General features: G+C 36.4%; 1 protein-coding gene and 1 non-coding gene across 2 annotated transcripts in view; one reads left to right on the forward strand and one right to left on the reverse strand.

Moving 5' to 3' along the window:
• The first annotated feature begins 554 nt into the window (after positions 1 to 554).
• On the forward strand, positions 555 to 661 carry LOC115942088 (U6 spliceosomal RNA). Its single transcript, XR_004076743.1, has one exon. It is a non-coding gene; the product is annotated as a U6 spliceosomal RNA (small nuclear RNA).
• A 15,333-nt stretch (positions 662 to 15,994) lies between these two features.
• The window catches only part of ROBO2 (roundabout guidance receptor 2), a 574,017-nt gene continuing 564,352 nt past the window's right edge, over positions 15,995 to 25,659 (reverse strand). The window contains exons 25-27 of the mRNA XM_081818005.1: positions 21,463 to 21,735; positions 19,118 to 19,318; positions 15,995 to 17,480 (exon numbers count right to left, since the gene is read on the reverse strand). Coding sequence (XP_081674131.1) covers positions 17,479 to 17,480; positions 19,118 to 19,318; positions 21,463 to 21,735 — 476 coding nt within the window. The 3' untranslated portion in view covers positions 15,995 to 17,478. The remainder of the gene's footprint in view (positions 17,481 to 19,117; positions 19,319 to 21,462; positions 21,736 to 25,659) is intronic.

Consider the following 25,659-nt stretch of genomic DNA (forward strand, 5'->3'; position numbering starts at 1 on the left):
ATCTGGCCAATCCCCATTCTCTTGTATTCAATCATTCTATGATATTATCTTAGAAAAACTCCCTAGATACTTTCCTCCCCAAATTCTCATGATTCTCCTTCCCAATTCCAAGACTTCATTCTCAACCTTTTCCTTCAGGCTGACTTCTCTGAATTTACTTGGTCAGAAATCATTACTTACTTGAAGCTGTCCCTGCCCTTGATGTCTTGCTCTCACAATAAAATCATCACCCCTTTTTGGGTTGATCTTTGTTTTTCTCATTGTAGCCTTCTTTCAGTATATATCAAATCCTAAACGTGGATTTCTATGCTCACATATTTGGCTCTAATCCAAAATAGCAAAAAGACCTGCCCATTGTGAAATATCACTCCCCTTCTGCTCTTCTTATATTGTTTGCTGTCACTTTCCACTGATAATACTAAGGCTCCCCTAAGGAGGCACAATACCTCCTCCAAACAGCCAATTCAACCTATTCCTCCAATTGTTGGCTATGCCTAGATGCCTCCTGGGAGTGGCCTGGGTCCACTTCCCGGGCCCTAAAGAATGGACCCTGAATGCTCATTTTGGCAGCACATATACGAAAATTGGAATGATACAGAGAAGATAAGCATGGCCCCTGCGCAAGGATGACACACAAATTCGTAAAGTGTTCCATATTTGAAGAAAAATAAGAATGGATATCAATAAAGGCCTCCTTGGCCTACACTGTAACCAAAGTTCCCAAAGCTAATATGCCCCAGGCAGCCTTAGATTATCTATGGCAATCTCAAACAGATTTCAAACCTTGCATGCCACCAACCCAGTCGTCTCGGGACCTCGCATTTCAACCATTTAAGCTACCCTTACACGCATCCATTTGCAGGATGGCCACAAGACCACAGGAAATATCAGTTAGATTCTCTAGTTCCCCCAGCCTAATTGTTCCCCTTCAATCTCTTTGGATGCAGGAAATATCACAGTTCTGCCAAGGCAGACCTCAAAACTGCTCAACTCCTTCACTTTGGTTACAACCCACAAAATGGGCACCCTGCCAATTCTTTCCCTGAAAAACTCCTCATACATGTCACCAGATGTATGCTTTTCTGGGAAAATCATACTTCTCCTTTCCATCTAAGATCGCACCAGAATGGTCTTTACATCCATATTTTGACCAACATTCTGTTCGTGATTATTTATGTATTCTCTAAGAAGATGGAAACTTTCTCTCCAGCTCCCCTTTGCTTTTTTGAGCTCCCACCAAAATTGCCTTTAGCATCCACATTTCAGTCAACAGTTCCTTCTTCTCAATCTTGGGTTTTTCTAGCATGTACCTCAAACTCTTCCAGCCTCTACCCAGTACCCAGTTCCAAAGGCACTTCCTTGTTTATAGGTATCTGTCACAGTAGCACCCCACTTCTCAGTCCCAAAGTCTGTATTAGTCAGCTTGGGCTGTCATAACAAATACCATAGATGGGGTGGCTTAAATGATAGAAATTTATTTCTCACAATTCTGGAGGCTGGAAGTCTCAGATCAAGGTCCAGCAGGGTTGGTTTCTGGGGAGAGATCTCCTTGGCTTGCAGACAGCCTCCTTCATGTTATTTCCTCACATGGCCTTTCCTCTGTGGCATGCTTCTTTTCTACTCTTCTACTCTTCTTATAAGCCTACCCATCCTACTGGATTAGGGCCCTACCCTTATGACCTCATTTAACTTCAATTACCTCTTGAAGGCCCTATCTCCAAATACAGTCGTACTGGGAGTTTGGACCTCAACATATGATTGGGGGAGGAAGGGTCACAATTCAGTTCCTAGAAGGACTGTATACAACATACAACTTTTTCTAAAACACAACTTGATGAAAAGGAAACAAGTATTTCTGGGGTTTAGTAAATGGACATGAATGGACATGAATAGATAGCATGATTTCCTTTTATTATAATAAATTATTCCAGGTGGTAACCAATTATTCTAGCTAGTCAGGTTATTCTAATTAGGTACCATTATTAGCCACAACAAGGTACAAATCTATGGTTCAACTGGTAGCTATAATTCTTCTTCTAACTATAAAAGAAGTATGATGCAAATTTCTTTACAGGAATGAAAAAAAATATAAACCAGGTAATGTAATTGAGATTTACTTTGAAATTATGGGTAATTACCTAGAGTTTAGAGATAATTAAACCTAAAAACATGTGCCCTCTTACCTCTAGGGTTGTCCTTCTGGACTGATTATACACTTTTGTTCTTCTATAGAGAAGGCAGCTGAGTTGGTTACATTATTCTCTAACTCATATATATTATAATTCTCCATACAGACTAATGACAAGAGTTTTGTGATTACTTTGCAGAAAAAATGGATTTATTTATGTAGGGTGCAAGGATTAATATATCCACTGGAATAGAGTCTAAGTTGTACTTTTTTCAAATGTAATATATATTAATAGCTTTCTTCTAAAAAGTGTACCTACATTCATAGCATGCCTCCAGCATGTATTTCAGTGGCTTCTCTTAAAAAATGATGGGCAAAACTGCTTCACATACCCACATGGACCTGGACTCTACATTGTTCTCTAACCGCATCTCAAGCTGTATTCATTCTTGTGCTCTCTGACACTGGCATTATCATACTGGGCCCAAATGGGAACAATATGGTGCCTCTTAAAACAACATAATTCAATGAGGGTTCCATGAAGGAACTATTTACAAATATGTGAGTAAGACAGATTGAAACCACAACCAAAATGTGCTACCATCCTTAGGACCAAAGGGATTGTGGGATAGAAGTGGTTATGGAACCTAGGAAGAAAGATCCCTTTGGAGAAGACCTGAATGTCATTAGTGGAAAGGCATTACCTGAGACAACCTCATAGAGAGGGCCAGAGAAATAAATGTACTGGTTTATTTATTCTCCCCTCAGCTTTAAAAAAAAGAAAAAAAAAAAGAAGTTCAGAGCTCTCCAGTGGCCAAATCTAACTATAAGCCAAAGTTAAGGGAATCCATTGTTAAAGCCTATATGGTGAAGAGTATTTTGGAGGGACAACAGCAATAGCCACCAAATGGGGTATCATTGTGCTGTGTTTGTTATTATCTCTCCTTACTATGGGTGTTAGCATATGTCATTCCATCTCCTTTTTTTTCTTTTTTTTTTTTAAGATTTTACTTATTTATTCGACAGAGAGAGAGAGAGCACAAGCAGGGGGAGCGGCAGGCAGAGGGAGAGGAGAAACAGGCTTCTCATGGAGCAGGGAGCCCGAAGTGAGGCTCAATCCCAGGACCCTGGGATCATGACCTGAGGCCAAAGGTAGACGCTTAACTGACTGAGCCCCTGCCATTTCTCCTTGAGCAAGTCTTCTCTTCTATTCACTTTGCTAATTCCTATTTATTCTCGGATATCAGTTTAGAAAGTCATTTCTTTAGTTAAGCCTTCTTCAGCTCTTTATTATTCAGGACATGTCAGGTGATACTGTGATAATAAGTGACACTAAAATCCCAATGGCTTAATACAATAAAGGTTGATTTCTTTCTAATAAGGCCAACTTTATGGGCTTGCAAGATAGGCAGTCACACAGGGCTCCATGCTCAAGAAGGGCCAATGTTTGGTTTAACTGCTGTCATCATCTTGGTATTCTTAAAGTTTTGTTTTTTTTTTAATTGTGGTAAAATATATGTAACATGAATTTTGTCCTTTTTAAATGTACAATTCAATGGCATTCATTCAGTACAATCACATTTGCATTGGGCAAATTGTATAGCTAATCCTTTTCACTAATGGCACGTGCCCATCATGAGAATCTGCTCCAACTACTCACTGAGTCATCCAGGCCTGCCTATGGGATCTCCAGAATCTTGTAACTTCACCCCCAGAAATATATGCTTCTTCCAGTGCCTCAGCAGGAGAAGAATCCTCCAAGAGTTGGGCACACCTGCTCTTCTATTCTGCCTTATAAAGATATATAGTTGGAAAAGGAAGAGTATTTTAATAGTCCTTTCAGATAACAATGGATATGCTTTTTCTGATAATATATAAAACTTGACAAACGGAATTTTCTGAAAATAAGTTGCAATGTAAAATTTGAAACCATATCAGTCAATTTTTAAAACTCTGTTACATTAAAATCCATTAGTCTATCATGCACTTTGAATAGATCCTTTGTTTATGTAAGACTAAGTATCATGCTTTGGCCATTTGGAAAATATTGACTCATGGAGTTATGCAGATCTTCCAACTGTTGGCTCATTTTGTTACATAATATCAAAAACCATATATACCAATATCATTACCAGTGTTACTAGAAACACCTTTAAGTATTAGGAAGTTGTCAAATTTATGGTGCATGAAAACCATGCATGTTTTCAAAAATTCTAATTTTTGCTTGAAAGCTCAAATGTCATCATTAATAATACTCTCATCTTTGCTTGAAGTGTTAGACTCACATCTTTCATTTTTGAAAAAAAAGTCTGTTGAGTGTCAAGTAGGCAGTAGTTATTTTAAGTAAATATGTTCTATTTTAAAAACACATGTTTTATTTTGGGACTCCCATTCATATGTCGGTGTGAAGCAGAAGTGCTTTATGGGTATTTCCCATCTACTTCATCGCATATAGTAATAAAAAAATATGTACTCAGGGATTGAGATTGAATAAATCAATACTTTTTACTGCTTCATCAAATTCTCTTTTTCTTTTTTTAAAAGGAATTTTGTGATGGTGAAATTCATGGGCTGAATTCTGTCCCCTCCAAAATGCATGTGTTGAATTCCTAACCAGCCCTACCTCAAAATGTGACTGCATTTGGAGATAGGGTCTTTAAAGAGATACCTAGGTTAAAATGAGGACATTAGGGTGGACCTTAATCCAATATGACTTCTGTCCTTATAAGAGGAGGATATTAGGACACAGAGGGAGGACCATATAAAGACACTAGAAGTACTCAGCTTTCTACAAGCCATGGAGAGAGGGCTCAGAAGAAACTAACTCTGCCAGTATTTTGACCTTGGACTTCTAGTCCCCAGAGCTGTGAGGAAATGAATTTCTGTTTTTAAGTCATCTAGTCTGTGATACTTTGCTATGGTAGGACTAGCACCTAATACAGTGGGTACAGTGAAGAATACAATGACTACTAGTACGGTTGGTGCTACTAACTTGATTTGTGTTCAAGGAATAACAGTTTGACCTACCTCTACTTTTGCACTATCATTGTAAAGATAGATTCAATGAAAAAGACAAGTAATATTTTAGGATTATAATAGAAATAGCGTTGACCTCACAATCTCTCCGAGAGTGTCTTGAGGACACCCTGGGTACTGGAAAGTTACTTTGAGAACCACTAGGTTATCCACATTAAACCTTTTATTTAATTATTATTCTTCATTGCCTTTTCCATCTGGGAGCCCACTAACTCCATCTTTTCTAAAATGTCTGAAGATTCACATAAATCTGGAAAGATGTTAAGATAACCTATTTCCGCTGGAATGTTTCAGAATCTGTATAAAACGTGATTACTTGAAAATAATCAACATCACAGATGAGTCTCCTTTTGTATGACTATATCTCTAAATGAAAAAAAAAATTGTTTTGAACACAGTTTTAAAACTCTATGCCGTTTCCCCCCTTAATTTAATGAGAAGGAGTGGGTAGGATTGGGGCAAAATTATTCCACAACTAATTACATTTATTTTGTTGCCAACTCATTCATTGCGACTACTCTGACATTATTTATACATTGACAGCTTGTTAAGTTATATTAAGTCTGTATTTTTAAAGCATTTTCTTTGGGGCATATTCTGTTTCTGGCATCCAAAAGCATTATCTGATACATGGAGTATTCTAATGACAATATTTTTAATAAAAATTGCATTTTTTCTTATAATTTACCCCTTGTTTTTAATATGAACCTTAACAATTTGGATCGACAATTAGGGAAAGATACACATACTCTTTTTTTTTTTTTTTTAAAGATTTTATTTATTTATTTGACAGAGACCGAGACAGCGAGAGAGGGAACATAAGCAGGGGGAGTGGGAGAGGGAGAAGCAGGCTTCCCACCGAGCAGGGAACCTGATGCAGGGCTCAGTCCCAGGACCCCGGGATCATGACCTGAACCGAAAACAGACACTTAACGACTGAGCCACCCAGGTGCCCCAAAAATACATACTCTTATTAAACTAGGAAACCAGAATTGAAATGTTAAGAAGGCTGAAACCTGTTGCCTAGTTTTCCCTGGTAGTTGCCACTGAGCAGTCATTGTACTGAGGAAACCCGCCCATTCATCAACACCTGTATGGAGAAACATAGTTTCACTCATTTAATTGATGAGTGTCTTGTTTCCTAAGAGTATATTGAGTGACTTCTGGTGGGCTCAACTAACGTAGTACGTTTTCCATAACACAGCTGAGTCCCTTTAGTGAGAAGTTCCTTTGTGGGAGCACATGCAGGAATCATTTTTAGCTCAAGGACAATTTCTTCCATATAATGCAATACTCAGGCATTTGCTAAATGCTTAAGATGATGCAAGGATCTTCTCAGAGGAAAATATTGACTCTGTTTGCTCCCTAAGTATATGTTGCTTAAGTGGATTGACCTCTCCAGGTAAAAAAATACTGGTCTATTGCCTACAGTTTAACACCACCAATAAAATTGTCTCGAATAAGGTAATATTTACTGTGACTTCAATCCTCAGCTTTTATAAAGGGTTTATATTAAAAAAAATGATCTCTTTGAAAAACAGTCCTCTGACTTTTGCAAAGCTGCAGCTGAAGACAGTGCTACGGGCTTACTCACCACGTATACAAAAAATTCCCTGCTAAATTTTTGCTTGCTTGAGATTTTAGCAGAATAAATCTGTCACTTCAGAGGAGTTCCATGCTGTTTACTTTGACATAAAGTGGTAAAATGATGCGATAGGATGTTTTGCTCCTCTTAGGTGGGTTTAAGTCCAAACTTACCGCTCAACAACCCTGTTAGCTTCTAAACACATTTTTGTTGCCTTCTATCCTGTTTCCACTACTAATTAGCTTATTTTGCAAAATGTTTAGACTTTAAGCTCGGGATATTTAGTCAAATGGAATGAATGCTTTTACAAGAAAAGTCACAATGCCATTCAGCTTAATGTGGTAAAATAATTCAGTGGGTGCCAGGATATTCAAATCAATTCAATATTTAGGCAGCTCTTCAATTCACTGTTGTGTCAGAAACTGGCAGTTGCAAAAGGAGTATAAGACATGGTGTTTTAGTGTTGTACATTTTAAAATATTTCACAATCTTTATTTAGAAACCCTCTCTCAAGTCTCAAATGGTTAGGAGAATAAATATACATGTCTTCAAGTGCGGGGGGAAAATCATCTTTTTTTTTTTTTTTTAAAGATTTTATTTATTTATTTGACAGAGAGAGACACAGCGAAAGAGGGAATACAAGCAGGGGGAATGGGAGAGGGAGAAGCAGGCTTCCCGCGGAGCAGGGAGCCCGATGCGGGGCTCGATCCCAGGAGACCTGAGCCGAAGGCAGACGCTTAACGACTGAGCCACCCAGGCGCCCCGGAAAATCATCTTTAATAGCACTAAATTCAGACATGGAAAACTTGAAATCCCTGATGACAAGCTAGAACTAAGGAATGATATCAAACAAAGTGTGGAGCAGGTATAGTTTATGCCTGGGGAGCTAATGTAGCAAACTCACGTTCAAGAGTACGTTGAACGTTGCCCCTAAGTCTTATAGCAAGTTTATTTTGTCAGCACATAGTTTTGCATGCTGTTTCTATGTGTATGTTTATGAGTGTGTGTGGGTATTACAAAATTAAAGTTCTTGTGCATTTGAAAACTATGGAGTCATTTTAGAAGAGACATTTGCAGGGAATGGATGATTAATTAATTTTGCCATTTCATAATTATCCATACTTAGTCTTATGCTCTATTTTTCATGTTTCTAAGCTTTTCTGTAGTTGGTCTTTTAAAAAGAGATAATCAACAACTCATTAGGATCCTGGGGGAAGGCAGAATGGAAGGCAGCTATGCTAACCACTATACCACCAACGCTCCAGCAGGATCCTGGGGGAAGGCAGAATGGGAGGGAGGAAAGACAGGAAGACCAAGATTTGCTTTCAAATTCATTTTTCCCTACTAAGTTTTATTGCACATTATCATCCTTGTTTTCATTCATGTATTCTTTGCAGGAGATAGTTTTATTTGTTGGCGCTCCTTTTGTAGTTGGTCCTCAGGCAGATTATTTTTGCAAGATTTATCAGCATTGTGTATTGTTTTTAATTTTCCCTAATGAAGTTCCTATTTGAGCCCTGGGGTCTGGTTTGGCTCTACTGTGTTCAATTGCACATGTGTAGAAAGTCGCTCTGCCCCACTGGGGGTTGTACTGTATTAATCATAATTGGTCTTATTCTGCTTGTGTCTGGTATTTCCTGTTATTGTTTACATGAAACTATACACTTTCTTTTTTTTTAATTTTTTTAAAAGATTTTATTTATTTATTTGACAGAGAGACACAGTGAGAGAGGGAACACAAGCAGGGGAAGCAGCAGAGGGAGAAGCAGGCTCCCCACTGAGCAGGGAGCCCGATGTGGGGCTCGATCCCAGGACCCTGGGATCATGACCTGAGCCGAAGGCAGACGCTTAACGACTGAGCCACCCAGGCACCCCGAAACTATACACTTTCTAAGTGGGAATATTTCACAGTGTATTATAATTATGATCTTTATTTAACTTGTAGATTTCGGCTTATATGGCATTCTTTATTGGGAAACTTACCACATGCAGGGCAAGGCTGGATACATAAAATTTGGAGATAGAATTGAATTTTCCCATTTACAAAAGCATAAATCCCCGTTGAGGATGAGATGTCCTTACCTCCCCAGAATGGAAAAGGAAGCTTGTGAAGGGGGCATAGGCGACTCTTTGTGTTCCTTTAGGTTTTCACTAAGTCTAGGTGTTCTTACTCTACCTCTTTTCATTCCATTCACTCTTTCTCCACTGTTTCTTTGTTCTATCGTTGTTTTCCAAACATTCCATACCATTGACTATTCCACTTACCATTTACTATATTATATTTACGATGCTGTAGCTTTTGCATAGGGAAAGTGAAGCCCTCACATTTATCTTCTTTGTCTAGGAGGAATAGAGACTGAGGTATTATTTGGTCTGGGATTCCTATCTTAACTCCTAGAGTCTGAAGTAAGTACCCATTTTCCATAACGCCAAGGTAACACTCTGCACGCATTTATCATATTTTGGATTCCACCAAATTGGAGATGTTGGCTCAGTTCACTGCTTCTTTCATCAGTTTCCTGTGGGCTAGAGACTGAGTCCTGTCAGCTTCCCCTCCTCCAGGCTATCTTCCATCAATCCTTCCCTCAACTCAATCCCTTTTAACATTGAAATCTCGCCTGCCCACACCAAACCTCTGTGCTCCCTCCTACCTGTCAACTCCTGAAATGGATTTCTGCAACGCTCACAATCATCTATGACTTGCTTCACTTTCTACTTCTAGTTTAATGTTCACTCTATGTCTTATATTGCTTCCAACTAGTTCATAATGAGATTGTATAATTTGTTATTGCCACGCCCCACTGTACTGTGCCAAGCAAAATACTATGTATACAACATTTGTTTATTCATTTAAAACATGTGGTCATTCAAATGACAAAATATCCATTCCTTCATATATACATAGATATGAAAGTTTTATATATATGTGATGAATAGAATACATATATGTATATGTGTATATGAGTATATGTATACATATAAATATATATAAATGAGCATATGTATACATATATGCAAATATAAGTGCATACATGTAAACATAAATGCACATTATTATATGTATACATACAGATAAATACATATATAATTTGTCTAGAGAAATAGTATCGGAAGCATTATTCTGTATGGAATGCCTGTCTTGACCCCAGTAATCTTTGTTAGTGCCTCTTTTCCATAGTCTATAAATCTACTCATCATACCTTAGATTCTACTGAATTGAAATTATTTATATATGTATATGTGTATGTGTGTATATATATATATGTATGTATGTGGGTGTGTAGGTATATGTGTTTATGTGCATGCATGTATGAATTTCCTACTACATGTATTGGCTATATAATACATTTCAAGTTTATAATTCTTTTTATTTGGCTTATTACTAGAACAGATTCAAAATATCTTTCCACTTGAGATTCATTGATGAAAACAGTTCTTAACATCATTATAAATTTTAACCTTTTAAATAATAACTATTCAAATAATGTTAGTAAGAATTACTTGGTATTAAATATTTAGCACACATATTTCTTTAAATTTGTTGTCATATGTACATGGGTGTTTGTGTTATGCATTTTAGGTATAGCTGTAGAATACTTTAAATGCCAAGAAAACGTGAGGAAAAAATGAATATCATCAACATTAATGAAAACAAGGCTTAATCCTTGACAGATAATTACTTGCACAAGAAATGCTTGCACATTTATTGAAATGTTTTAATCCCTCTCTTTAAGCTGAATGCTATTCTCCATTTATGTCTTTTTTTTAAGGCTGCTTCCATTTGTCTGTTCCATCTTTTTTTATTAGAATAACCATTACCCACTGGCAATTACTCTCAAAACACCTATGTTGGGGCATTTTAATCTATTGATTGCATTCATCTACCATCTCAAAATTAATTAAGTAAATTTAAATCCCAACTGCCCCCATTTCATTGTAATTTCTCTTATATCATATTTTTTTATACTATTTAATGCCACTGAAAGTTCATATAATGGTAATCCTCAATTTCTCTTCTGTACGTTTGTATTTATCTATTTCTGAGTACAGATTTTCATGACAAATTCGCCACATTTTCCCTTCCACTGGGACTTAGTTCCATGTTTTCTTACCAAGAAATCATTAAGTCCTCTCCCCCTAAATTTTGTGTGAGCCACAAATTTTTTTTTGTTACTTGTTTTGTTATTTTTTATTATTTTTAGCAAACTTCTATTTGAAGTAGAACTTAGCAATAATCATAGAGGAGTCTCAAAAGTGAATAAATTATACTTTTGTGAGTTGGGAGTTGGGAGGGGGGAGACAATGAGTGTATTTTCCTGCTTTAGTTTAGTCTAATGATTTGGAGACTTAACGGTATACAAAAGGATTGTGGAAAATCTAAAGAACATAATGCAATCATCCCTGTTGCTCAAGTGCTGAGCACTGATCTCAATTAAGTACTTAAACTCTGTCCTAAGTGGGAAGGATACATGCAATTTCTCACTGAACAGCATTTCTGTTATCTCCATAGAATACCTGAGATTCTCACATTTCTTTCTCATGAGTTTATATTGACTTTAAAAAACTAGGACAAGAAAAAGACAAAACCACAGCAAGGGTTTTTTGGGGCCATTAATGTAATACCTAGGGACAGAATAAAGTTTCTAGGAGAATATTTCTCAAAGTGGGTGTCACAAAGTACTAGTTCCATAAGATGCCTCAGGACAAAGGGTTTTATGTCATAAAATTTGAGCAAACTTGAAGTCAAGTAGTAAAGAAATCTCTTTACACGTTCATCCGTTGTTTTTGTCTTTATTTTTAAAATACCTATTAAAATTCCGTATTTTTGAGAAAGACTAGAATATGGATAATAGGACAGGGTGAGGGGATATGAATGAAACTAATGCAGATTTTATTGCTTGCAAATATATCTGGAAGCCTTGCTCATTGCCTCTTTCGATTAGCTCAAAAACATTCATCAAAAAAGATACTTTCCCAGAGAGCGGGGCCCTACTTCACAGAAGATACTCATCTATTTATGAGGGCAAAAGTTAATTCTGTTTTAACCATTTTGTATGATTCTTAGCACATGTCGCAGTACTAGCTTGCAAAACAAGTGAATAAATAACCAAAACAAGCAAACAAAAAACAAGCCATTTGTCAGAAACAAATTATTCATAAATGTTGTCTAGAGAAACATTGTGTAAAAATTGTCCAAAAAAGTTGTCTACTCCCTAAAAGCTGTATCCATCAAAAGCATTTTATAGACAAAGGGTGCTATGGTGTCATGATCTGAGGGCAGTTACAGTGGCCTGCAAATTCCCTATCATGGACATTGACCTGCGCCCCAGGTACTGTATTTGAATCACAAACCACAAGTGCCTTTCCCTGATTAATTGCCAAGGTAACTGATTATGTGTATTTCTAGTAGCTTGACTGCTTCCTGGAGAAAGCATGTGGGCTGAAAGATACAAAGGCAGGTCACACACAGCCTTACAGTTGTCCTGCATTGTCTTTCGGATTCTTGAAGGCTTTGTAACTCTCAAAGACCGAATTCCTTCTCTGGGCGTGGAGAAAACTCCTCCTGAGGCTGAGAGTGGAAACCAAGACTGCACTAAATTCATGGAGATGAAAGAGCCCTTGAAACCATTGGAGACAGCATGTTAAGCTTTCTGCCTTACTAGGTCTTTTACGCTTTTCTTGTGAATTCTTGCGATTGGTTTTTCAGTTAGTGCAGTTTTATTTCACATCTCTGTTTGAAGTGAAATTTCGCATGACCTTGGCCGATCTTCTCTTTGGAAGATAAAAAAGACAATTTCACAAATTGAGGACATTAAATATTATTTCTTGTTAAAATGCTTTCCTGAACCACTGGTATATCTTTTATTTAGCTAATATGTAATAATCACGAGAGCACAGTGTATTATTTTAATAAATCTTTCCAGTAATTTTGCCCTTTTGCCATTTGTAGGTGTTTCCATAATGCACCCAGATTCAATAAAGCAATGAGTGTTTTGTAGTTCTTCTACTATATATCATATTGGTAACTGATATATTTGTCTTTAATCACACGTATTATGCCATTGTATTATATTAATGCAACATTATTTGTAATTCCTCTAATACTGTTTTATTTCCCTATGTTAATCTAAATTAAATGAAACTCTGAAGTGTATTATCCACTTACCATGTGCTTTAAAACTAGTTTTAAATAAATTGTTTTAGAGTTCAGTAGTTTTATTTCATTTTTACTATTACTATATTATCGTAAAGAATACAGGAGCTTTTTTTATTTTTAGAAATAATTTGATCCTGTAATTGTACTTAGTGAAAAAGAATGAAATATTCATGAAGTACAATAAAGTAGGGAATTTCTCTTTTCTACCCAGTCTCTAATATAACTTTTCAACATCCATCCTCTTATAAAAAGTTATCATTAGCTATTCTAAGGCAATTAAGAAATACCCACTTTCTTCCCATTCTCATATTTATTTACATTTAAAGAATAATTTTTGAAGGTAATTTTGTAGATAAGAAGGTTGTATTCTGTCTACCTGAAGGTCTTTATAGGGTGGGGGAGATCAGATCTGGAGAGTAGGGCTTAGAAGAGGTGGAATCTCTAATTTCAAATGCTTTTTATATTCTTCATTAGTGTCATCAATATAGTCACTACTATAAGTCAATGTCACTGTCTAGTTACCACCGCCCAACCCATTACCAAAGCAGAAAATCAGATTATGCATTTGGTCACAAAATATTAATGTCGAATTGCAAAAGTGACAGAATGGTCTGTGTTTGATTTTTCTACAGGCAAGTCTGTTTTACATAAATGGCTTTTTTACAAATTTGAAATGTGAATATATTTTATTTTTTCCCAGTGAGTACACAATACACAATTCTTTGACAATACTATTAACCAATTTTATGCCAATTTCTTTTCTGAGCTAACAACATCAAATGAAACACATTAAGATTTTGGACGCTGTTTGGTGACTTAGACTAGTTAAAAAAAAGTCCATCTATAAAACAAAGTATAAAAAGTCTACCCACGGCCACAAAATCCCTTATCTTGCAACACTTTAAAGTCACAATAAATGCTTTTGAAAATGATGAGATAAGAAAATGATGAGATAAATGGAACTTCACTGAAAAAAGGTATGGGGTTTCATTTGAAGTACACATGATAGAGAAGCCAAAGTAACTTCACCTCTAAGATGATGTGGGAAAACATTGCTTTACACCAATTCTCGTCATGTAACTTTATAAATACAATGTACAGAAGCAGATGTACAAATTAGTGAATGTCATGGTTCTTCATATCTTTAATACTGACACACAATCACTTTCCAGTGGCGAAGATAAACCACAGTTTAGAGCTCATTGGTATTCGTATAATTATGTTGACGATGGACAGTTGCATAAATTTGTTGAATAGAAATTTGGAGGTGTTCTATCAGAGCTCGTACAAACTTTCAACTTGAATCCTATTGAAGATATTTTTAAATACCCAGAGCATTCAACTATGACATAGAACACCATTTTATCTGTTTTGTTACTTAGAACAAGCATACTTGCAATGTATTTACTTCCCTTTGTTATAGGACACCTTAGGTGTTCGTCTTGATTTTCCTATATGCTCCCTCGAACTGGATTCAAATCCTGTGAAGGAATCCGTTGTTTTCAAGCCCCTGTACTATCCCACTTTAAATATGGCATGGAAAAGATCTGGAAAGGGGTGGGTCGACTCTGCCTGCATGCTCGGAGGCATACCTGAGTTGGGGTGCTGGCTGTCTTTTCCCCAGTGGAGACGTGGCATGTTGAGAATGGAGCTGTGTTGTTTGGGGCTTGACTGCACAGCAGCATGGCCTGTGAGTACAAGGGGAGTTTGCGTTCTCTCCCAACCAGATTTCCTTCTGACAAGTTATGCAGGCCTTGTGTAGACCTGAAGAAGAGTGAGCTCAGTGAATTTCTAATCACATTCATTCAATGGGCTACAAAATGAAAAAAATTCCGGGAAGGCTTATACATGTTTGCATTCTTCTAATGACATTCTGACATACTGATTAGAAGCTTTTAACATATAGTAAGTTGACAAAAGCTTTTGATTTTTGGATAGGATTCCTGAATTCATTTGGATAGCGATAGCATTTTGTCTTGCTCTGTATCTGTGTGAGGATGATATATTGGGTGCAGGATTTTACTAAACAATTTACATATAAAACTAGACTTAACAGAGAATGTTAAGGGAATGTTCTAAAAGAACATTCCAAGTAACTGTAGGGTCTGTACTGACAAAACCTAACCAAAACGGTTACGTTTTATACACTGAAAATAATCAGGAAGGTATGATGCTATGTCCTGCGTTATTCCAGAAGTCACTTTTATACCCATACTCTACACTGAAGTCTTGGTTTATTTGTCACATTAGGGATCAACATATACGTGTAATAAATGTAATGAATTAAAGCTTTACTCTAAAGTGGGTTACAGAGAAGCATAAAGAGGGAACACAAATGAACAAAACTTTGTTTGCTTTTAAATAGAAAGAGGTGAAGTAGGGAACCGCATAAATAAAAATTAAATTCCTCACATCCTACAGTTGCGAATAGTATGTAGTCATTCTTCACAGGAACTTCTCATCTTCCCTAGACAATCTGACCCAGAGAAAGCAAACTGCATTAAAATTCAGGCACTGGTGGTAGAAAGTTGATAAAGCATTTAATAAGTGTGTCTCAGAATGTTTTTTCTCTTCGGTGAAGAAATGAGCTACATGGCACCAAGAAGATGTTGGGGGCCATAAGGAACATTACGTTCCTCCACTCTTGCCTGTGTTGATGCAGTCTCAGGGAACAAAAAGGATAGAGAAAATGAATTATATTATCCCTTTGCTATAACAATAGGATATGGAATTGGTGACTGAGCCAATCATGCATGGGAGTATGAATTGTCATTCAAGCAGGTCCCATATTTTAGAAATGATTCTAATCATTACATCGAACATTTTTCAAAATACCAACTACTGAACACATCATAGGAAAAACATGAGAAAGTATAACTAGAAATAGAATTTACAGTCGTGTAGGCAGCACACAGAAAAAATGTCACAAGTGGGAATTTCAGGGAAGGTCTCTTCTACTTGACTGATGGACTCTACGCATACAGGGGCTGACTTATATTTCAAAGTCGGATTCATTTTGACCATATATGACTGATGTTCAGGAATTTCTTGTTCTCAAAGTCGTGGAAACAAATGAGGCAGGACACTGTTATTAATGTCCACTTAATGAGGTTTGGTTTTATTTAAAAAGTGTATAAACATGCATTTTTCTCCTTTTAAATTTTTCTTTTCAACTTACTCATTCAAAACGGGTCAAACATATTTTAGTTGGTAGCCAATTTCTGAGAATGTACCATAAAATGTTTATCCCAATAAATCTACTTACTGTGAACTGAACATACTCTGAGCACTGCTTTGTAAGCACTTACAATTTGGCTATACATTTGTGGCATAAACTTCACTTTTTAACCAAATAAAACACAAAGTTGTCTATAGACTGCATTATTTTTTCAAAGTCATAAATTTAAGTGATGCAGCTCTATCCTCTAGTGTGTACTGTACGTATTAGAAAGATCAAACGAGATATTGCAATAGAGTTTTTGCATTTGGAAGCAGCCCGAGTATGTCCTAATAATAAATTGCCTCTTTAACTATTTGCTAGATATTCTAGAGTTCATTTTGTTTGTTTCCTTGGGGAACTTCACATTATATTCTGACTTAATGAGTTGGAGAGATTAATTATGGTAATTCAGAAAATGCTTTTATAAAAACTGTAATATAAACACAGCTCTTGTGAAACACTTTAATTTCCTTTTGCTTGTTATAATTCTCAGATGGGTCAATTACAATGACAGGTTAAGTTGATTCTACATATAACCTTGATTTCTTTTCTTTTTCTTTTTTTTTTTTTTTAGCAAGCTTAGTACATCTTTGCTACCTGCATATTGTAATGCCTATTTAGCCTTAAGACTTAAATTTCTTTCTTTGACCCCTTCTTTTTGTCAATAGTAAAAGCCACCTTTCTGCTTTTCTTTTTATTGACTCAGTCCCTGATATTCAAAGAAGACTTTGCCAACACCACTGTTCCTTTGCATCTTCCTATTCCTACACCCCAGCTGCAAACCATCTAACGTGATTGGTTCCAACCAGCATATCCAGCCTAGCTTACAGTACAGAAACTCCCTTCACATTCAGTCTTGTTCTTCATGTCACGAGGAGTAGAGATTTGTGCTTATCACCAAAAAAAATTGCAGTGCAAAATTTAAACATAAAAGTTACACAATTAAAAGTTAATATATGGCACCACAGCCTATTAATTCACATATAGTACAACAGACCAATAAAAACAGACAATAGTATGAACAGATCTAAAAAGAGTGAGCTTGCATAGCAATGCACAAAAGAAATTATATACAGAGGAAAATCCTTTTCTTCCTGGAGGGCGAGTTTGCTTTTCTTTTTTTTTTATATACTCCTGACAAGAAAGAGTTAAGGTGGGTGGTGTAGTTAAGAGAAGAACACAAGTAAAATATCTGTGGGATATGTGTGGCTGTGTGTCTTTACATTGCATTTACAGTTCTTTTAATTGTACATAAATAAAGAAATTGTTCATTGCACTGTTTAGTGTCATCACTTCCATGAGTTCAGACCTGGTGGTCCTTCAGAGCAGCTTTGCATGTCTCCTCTCAGTTACTCTACAAAGAGATGAAAAAATCAGAAATAAGTTTGCATTGAAATTAAGTAGTCTTTCATCCTGACCAGCACAACAAAAAGCAAAGCGAATAGATAACAAATGAAGAGAACATCATCAGACAGATTTTGTGAGTGTGTAAAGTTGGGAAATACAGTGATGGGAGGGGAAGAAAGAAACATTGTAAAATCTGGAGATTTAGAATCCACGTAGAGCTATCTGTGCACATCTCCTGTGAGTTTATAGTCACTCTAAAATAAAAGTCAAAGCAAAACCCAAGTAGTCACGAATCAAATTAAAAATTATAAACATATCTTAATAATCAGATCAGTATATGTAAGCGTAATAGTAATGCCATGTTTTAGGTCAGGAAGTAGAGAGATTGGGAAGGTAGTTTACTTGCTCTGGGTTGAGAAGACTGGAACCCAGGGCTGCTCCTTCAGCAGTGCTTTTAACATGAATCCAAACAAGCAGATGAAAATATTCGACAAGTATAATTCTGACGTTGGATAGCAGAATTGGTAAATTTCATGAAAAAAAATTAACACAAAGAATTCAGTGCTTCTTCCTGTGACATACTGTGACATGCTATCTTTCTCTGTTGCCTGGTATTTTATTTTTATAGATTAGTTATACTATCAATGTTGGCTCTTTATTCAAAAAGAAATTTATTTATAAAATATGTTTTTATAATCAAAGATCAGCTTTACAAGGTCAACTGCCTAAATTTAAAAAATAAATAAATAAATGAAGAGCAACTAGGGAATGAGGAATTCCTGAGGTTCTTTAAAAGGCAAAGTGGACTATGTTTAATTAACTTCTAAATATTAAGATTAATTGCCTAAATATAGGCAATTTTTGTATAGGGTAAATCAGACTTGAAGTAGAAGAAATATTCATTTAATAGATGGCTGTAAATAGCAGTGGTCTACATTATGACTGAACCTGCCCAAAATCATAATCGATTTTTTTCTCATAGCAAAGAAAGATTTCTACTATTCTGAAATTTGTTTATAGTCCCAATATTATTGATGAGGCTCAGGACATGCTACCCCAAAATATGACACCTTGGCATACTGAATATATCGAAAGCTGAAGAAGTCTGAGAAACCAGCAGAGGCAGGAAAGTCACTCTGACCTCCCTCCTCCCCACTGGCTCTTCTTTTCTGAAATGGGTCATAAAACTTCCACATGAAAGTTACCCTCCCTTTACCAGAGGAAGGAAGACATTCTTATTCCCAGGGACAGAGAGTTATGGGACCGAGAAATCTGTGCAAACAAACCTTGTTAAACTAACCTTTATCTTCCTAGTTACTTCTTTACCATTGACTACTCCCCTACCCAAACCCCTCGGTCTCATAAAATCTTCACAAGTTTATGGTTTCTTTGTCTAAAAAATATAAAAGCTTTCTACTCTGGTCACTTCTTTGGGTCTTCATGCTCTTCTGAAATCACCCATGAACATGTAAAAATTCAATAAAATTTGTAGGCTTTTCTCCTGTTAATCTGTCTTTATCAGTTTAACTTTCAGACCCAGGCTGGGACCCTAAGAGGGTCAAGGAAACTTTTTCCTCCCCTACATTATTAACCCACTCTTTGTTCTCAATCACCAGAGCCTTTTAAGTGTCCTAAAGCACTTACATAATTCACCTGTAAACTGTCCTTGACTATTTGAGCCCATATATCCTATTTCAAGAAGGTCGCTGGCATTGCGCTGGTGACTTCCCCTCAACGCCTCGGCTTTCCTTGGTCCAGTGGATCCTTTAGAAGAAGCTGTTCCTGATGAGCTGTGACCTCCTGGAGATGGGAAACTGGGCTTGCTGTAGGGCACCAATGTCTCCTCTGAAAAAGAAACACAAAGTGCTAAGCTGACGAGCAACAAGGAGGCAAAACAAACTTTTAATACTAAGTTCACAATGGGCTATTTTACCATTTCACTCTTTTTTTTAAATAAAGACTTCTTATTTATTTATTTGACAGAGAGAGACACAGCAAGAGAGGGAACACAAGCAGGGGGGAGTAGGAGAGAGAGAAGCAGGCTTCCCGCGGAGCAGGGAGCCCGATGCGGGGCTGGATCCCAGGACCCTGGGATCATGACCTGAGTTGAAGGCAGACGCTTAACGACTGAGCCACCTGGGTGTCCCCATTTCACTCTTCAGTAAAATTAAAAATAAGAGGTTTAATAAGCCCAGATATTTAAAAAATTTCCATGTGCAGATAACATTTCTGATAATAGGATCTAAAACAGGATTAAATTAAAAGAAATTTGGGGATAGGGGCCCTGGGTGGCTCAGTCAGTTAAGTGTCTGCCTTCAGCTCAGGTCATGATCCTGGGGTCCTGGGATTGGGTCCTGGGATGGAGCCCTGTGTTGGGCTCCCCTCTCAGCAGGGAGTCTGCTTCTCCCTCTCTCTCTGCTCCTCCCCCCGTTCATGCTCTCTCTCTCTCTCAAATAAATAAATAAAATCTTAAAAAAAATAAATTTGGGGATAAAAATGTTATATATCATTTGCAAAATTTAAATTTATTAATAAAAGGGAGTTGCATACAGTGAACCATATTGTTTAACAAAAGCATTTCTGAGTATAATTTCTGGTGTTCAGTGTGGCTCCAATTAAATTTTTCAATTAAGATTGAAGAAACATGGTTTTTGTTTCACTTTATAGCAACATTTTCTCAATTTGGATAAAGAACTATATTATTTAAAATAAGCTTCCTAAATTTTTGTTGTTTCTGGCGATAGAAACACATTATTTTAAAGATTGTGTATTTCCTTAACAGAAAAAGAGAAATACACATTTTCATAAATAAATAATAATAAATGAAAACATATTTTATGTATCAATTCTCTACAAATAACACAATGTGTATTAAGTACCTAATATTTTGAAACATTTTTTTCTTTCTTTCCTTCTTTCTTCTTCTTTTTCTCTCTACCTCTTCTTTTTTTTCCTTCTTTTAGGTATGGCCATTATTATTACTGTGATAACTGTTTCTCTCCTTAGATGGTCTTTATGAAGTCTCAAGGATCACATACTTTTTCTCTCACAGCCTGAATGATGTAAGCTTCCTAAATGTTTCACTAAGTCTAGGTATTAAAATTGACATATTTTGGCTCTTGTATATATTACATTTTCTAAAACCTTAGGCACCAAGTTGTGACATCATATAATTTTTGAAAATGCATGGGTAGTGGACATATCTAGAAAAGATTGAGTCCAAAGTAAAAAATAAATGTGTAAAGAAACTCTCAAATGTTGTTGTGTGTGTGTTTGTGTGTATGTTTTAATACTCAATGAAAGTGAATCCAATATGAGAAGAATGTTCCAGAAAATGTATTTCTATAATAGGTCCCAACAGCCACTACCCCTTCCAAAAAAAAATCCAACCACAAATGATGACATTTATTTTGGGACAGTTCCAGGAAGCTTGATTTATAAACAAGAATATTTCCCTGTGAAGTGTTAACAATCAACTAAATTTAATCAGTTGGAGAAAGTACAGGCCCAGTTTAACCTTTTCTATCCTGAGATATTTGTGTGCATTTATAAGCAACTTTGTTATTTCAATGAATTCAATGATTTGACTGAAGTGAGTTCTGCTTTCAAAATGACTAGTTACTTCAGTCAAAATGAAATTGGTTGAAGGCAGGGATTAAATTGACATTAAGATGAAATTTAGAGGTCTTAAAAGTATTTCAATATAAACATTAAAAGGCAAAAAATCAAATTGTCTCCTGAACAATACAGGTGAAGCTTGGAGGTCTCTCGAGCTCAAATACCCCTATGCAGAGGTTAACTTGAGGAAAAATCCCCACGGGAATCAGCCTTAAGGTGTGTGTAGGTAAATTCTGCGGAGGAATCCCAACTTTTCAGTGACTCAAGGCAAACTTTTTTCAGATGCTCTTAAACAACTGCCACTTCTAAAATACCTGGTAGGAAAACAAAAGGTAAAAGTCCACACTTTCCTGGGACTGTGCAGAACACACCTGGTCCAACACTTTGTTTGTGTAGGGCTTTCCGTATATCTTCTTGGCGTTCTGTAGAGTTTATCCATTCTTGGGTTTGTCGCTGCCACTCTAGGGACGTTCTAGCTGGACAATCCAATGAGCTCTTTGTGTCTTCTAAGTTGGATGCTGGTGGTGTCTCCAGAGAGCTTCCTTTTCTCTCTGTTGAGTTTTCCACGTTACCAGCATGCTGGCTCGGGCCTATTTGCTGCCTTAAACCCTGACCTGGAGGGGGATCTGGTGGTGGTGGAAGATCTAAAAATTGTGAATAATGTTTAGAATGGACTAAAATTTAATGAAAAAATACAGGTTTTAATTCAAGATGAAGAAAAAAACCCGTGCCATCTTAAAAGTCTCACTCATGCAAAACAAATTTGGGGGGAGGAGGCGGGGGGCAAAGGTCAGTTATTTCTATCTAAAATGCCTATTATTGATCTCTTTGCTATATTTGGATCACAGTGTCTTTGAAACAAAATCGACTGATTTCAACTATTATATGCGGACAGTGTTTTCAATTGCACATTGAGGCTAACGTTCAAGGTATAAAAGGCAATTTTTGTGTTCTCCATATTTTCTCCATTGTCCACCCCCACCTCCTCAAAGTAGACATATCGTGACACAAAATGACTAGACACTCTAGCAGCTGCGTTAATGAAAGGCCCCGAGAAGAATAAAGGTTATCCTGCCGATCTCCATCGGAAATGTTGCCCTCAGGAAATTAAGAACTATATGCCATATTATATGCAACATATGACTGCCTTTACCCATGTATGTGGTACATTTAGCAACAGTCAAAGGGTTAAGCTAACATTTATTAAATGCAATTAACATTCTGCCTGACAACCAATTCTGGCTGTTCGTTTCATGAGTTAGCTAATGAGTTACAACTAATACATTATAATCTTCCAGTGTATTAATTTTAGTAAGTAATAACCAATGTTCAGAGTACAGATAAAATATGCTTCATGGTGCTAGAATAGACAAGTCATCATAAAAATTTGAGATGTAGTAGAATAGATAACTTTGCAAAAAAGCTCTTTAAATTAAATATAAGATATGAAAAAATCAAAAGTTCGAACGTGCAGCTAATTTCTCATTTTCCTTTCATTAGCTGTTTGGATCATGACACCTTTATATTTTGATTGTCTTCAACCGTGATCTTAATCTCTTCTTTCATCTTTCTTTAAGTAGTGTACTAGTCCTATTATGTGATTTATATCATTATACTAGTTCTAAAATTACTTTGTTGAAGATTTTGAAATCTCCTGAACATTCTAAACACTACTACCTTCTAATTTTTCTGGCAATACTATTGCAAACTTCTCTGTTCATCCTTAGAATATCAGTGATTACATTAATTGTTCATAAAATCAAATATCATATGCACTACAAATTTATATTATTAATAGGGGCTGTTGCATATAATATTAGTCCATTATTTCCCATATCGTTGTATTTGTGCTCTTATTTCTAATAATACTATTTGTGAAATTTAAAAGGAAAAAGCACAAATCTTTTGTGAACAAAAGATAGCTTCCTTAAGGAAGGCTAAGTTGTTCTTTTTAAAGACTTTAAGAAGCTTTATATTCTCCCTTAATGAGAAATGATATCATCCTCCATTGAATTGACAATAATACTCTCCTCTGCATCTGCTTTGGGAGTTCCCATGTTGAAGCAGAATTCCTAGTTCTTATGTATGTTCTCTTGTTAGATTATGAATTACTAATTATTGAAGGGAACAGCATTTCCATCTTGGAGAATAAAGTTGCACTTGGAACATTTCTTCCAAAATGAAGAGCTAATCCAATATTGTGATATCTGTTTGTAGAATAATCCACCAATGAGTTTAGTGTTTCCTTTTATTCAATACTGACTTCCTTTAGTATGTATTATTATAAATGTAAAGTAATTATTTCATTTGTGTGTTTGGACTTAAGACTGCCAGTTGTGGGGAGGAGCAGGAATTATTATATTTGCTTTCAAAATAACATATCTGGTCATTGATTTTTATTCTCCATCAAAGCAGCTTCATTTTAAAAATGGCCAAAATGGCATCTGCTTATGCTAGCCAAAATTCTGCTTACTATTTAATTTAACCTGAAATTATATGGCTACATAATTAAGTAATATACTTGGAGTTTTTATATTCTAAGAAGAAAGAACATGGCATGAACATTGAAATAAACAAATTGGGAAAAAGATGGATTAAGAATGACTGCAGCAAAAATAAAAGTATGTAATCAAATATGTTTACTTAAATTTATTATTCATTTCCATGTTGATTCATTTCAAATAAATCAATTCACTGAAGAGTCTCTTACTGGCCTACTGAGGATTTCTTATTGTCAGGCACACAACAGTCCAATGAAATATGTGCTGTTATTATCCTCTTTTTCAGGTTAAAAAAAAAAAAAAAGGCAAAAAGAAATCAAATATCTACAGCTGGGATCTCCCCTTCTGTGAGCTCCAGACTCACGTGACTAAATCCATACTGAGGAGTTCAACTTAGATGTTTAGAAAGTATCTAAAATTTCACATATCAAAACTGAGTTCTGGACCTTCCTCTACAAGATATGCTTCTTCTGTAGTGTTCATCATCTCAATTAGCAGCAATTGCATTCTACAAGTTGACCAAGACTTTGGAGTAATCTTTGACTTCCTTGCCTTACAGCCTGTGTTAATTTCATGAACAAATCTTGTGGGCTCTGCCAAGCTATAGCCAGAATTCAATCTTTCTCATTGCTTCCACTGATTCTAACCTCGGGAGGAACCTCTAACATCTCTTCCCTATATGACTTCTACAACCTCTTATGCGGTTTCTGTGCTTCCGCACAGAAGCACATTTAGTCTATCTTGACGTAACAGCTAGAGTGTTTTTTTTAAAAATAGAAGCATAAGTAAGATCATGTTACTCCTTCACCTTAAACACACACACACACACACACACACACACACACACCCCTTCGATGGTTTCCCATTCAAAGTAAGAGCCAATGTCCTTATAGAAGCTTAAGATCCTACAAACACTGGCCCTCACTGACTTGTCTAACTTCATATTCTATTTTGTTGCTCTCTCTGCCTCAGTCACACTGCTTCTCTTACTTTTCAGCAAATAAGCTTCAGGCTTCCACTTGCCGTCCTCATGCCCTGGAATGACCTTTCCTTGATATCAGCATTGCTCTTTTCCTTTTAATCTTCCAGTCTTCTCCACTGTCATTTACTTGGTCAAGCTTTCCCTGAGACTTTATTTAAAAAAGACCTCCCCCCCTTTATCCCCGGTATTTCTTGACTTCCTTCCTATGTTTTTTTCTCCATGACACTTACCACCATCTTATATACTTTTATTTTCCCTTATATAATTATGTTGTTCTTTATCTTCCCTCAATAGAATGTAAGCTCCAAAAAGGCAGGGAATTTTGCCTGTTGGTTTCCAGCCTATCATTTGGCACGGGAATGAATAGATTGATGAATAAAGGAATTTGCTTAATGGTACAGGCTAGTTTGTAGCAGAGCTAGTTTGTGGAAGAGGAAAGAGTCCCTTCTCTAACCAGGACATTAGGAACGAGGGGAGAACAGACTGGAAGGCAATGATCTCAGGAAAAAAGGTTGATGGATAGAAAACTACTTTCTCTGCTTTCTTTCTTCAGCATTTGTCAATATATTCGTTTTAAAGGGTATTCTTTAGCTTATGCAAATGGAATAGAAGATTTCAATTGAGCAATGCCTGCTTAGAAGAGTCTTTATTCAAGGCAGAAGAAGAATCCTCGATGTGTGTGTTGGGGTTTGCTTTGCCTTTGAGACAGAGACTGATGTTTTTCACCACTCCCAGTTCCTCCTACTAGACACAAGAAAATACTATTTTCCCACTCTAGTCAGTAGTCTGATGTCATGTGCCAGTGCTCTTGTCAAGGAAATGAGGAGTGACATGTGCCACTTGCAGGCCTGACCATAGAACTTCCCAGGTGATCACCCAGATTTTGTCTTCCCCTCGCTCAGAAGCCATACATGTCTCACTTTAAAAATAATGGTATCCCATGTGGAGAAAGGGGAACCCTCCTACACTGTTGGTGGGAATGCAAGCTGGTGCAGCCACTCTGGAAAACTGTATGGAGGTTCCTCAAAAAGTTGAAAATAGAGCTACCATATGATCCAGCAATTGCACTACTGGGTATTTACCCC

The sequence above is a fragment of the Leptonychotes weddellii genome, chromosome 1 (assembly GCF_054177405.1).
Source record: "Leptonychotes weddellii isolate Sample4059 chromosome 1, ASM5417740v2, whole genome shotgun sequence".
In the NCBI taxonomy this organism is placed as follows: domain Eukaryota; kingdom Metazoa; phylum Chordata; class Mammalia; order Carnivora; family Phocidae; genus Leptonychotes; species Leptonychotes weddellii.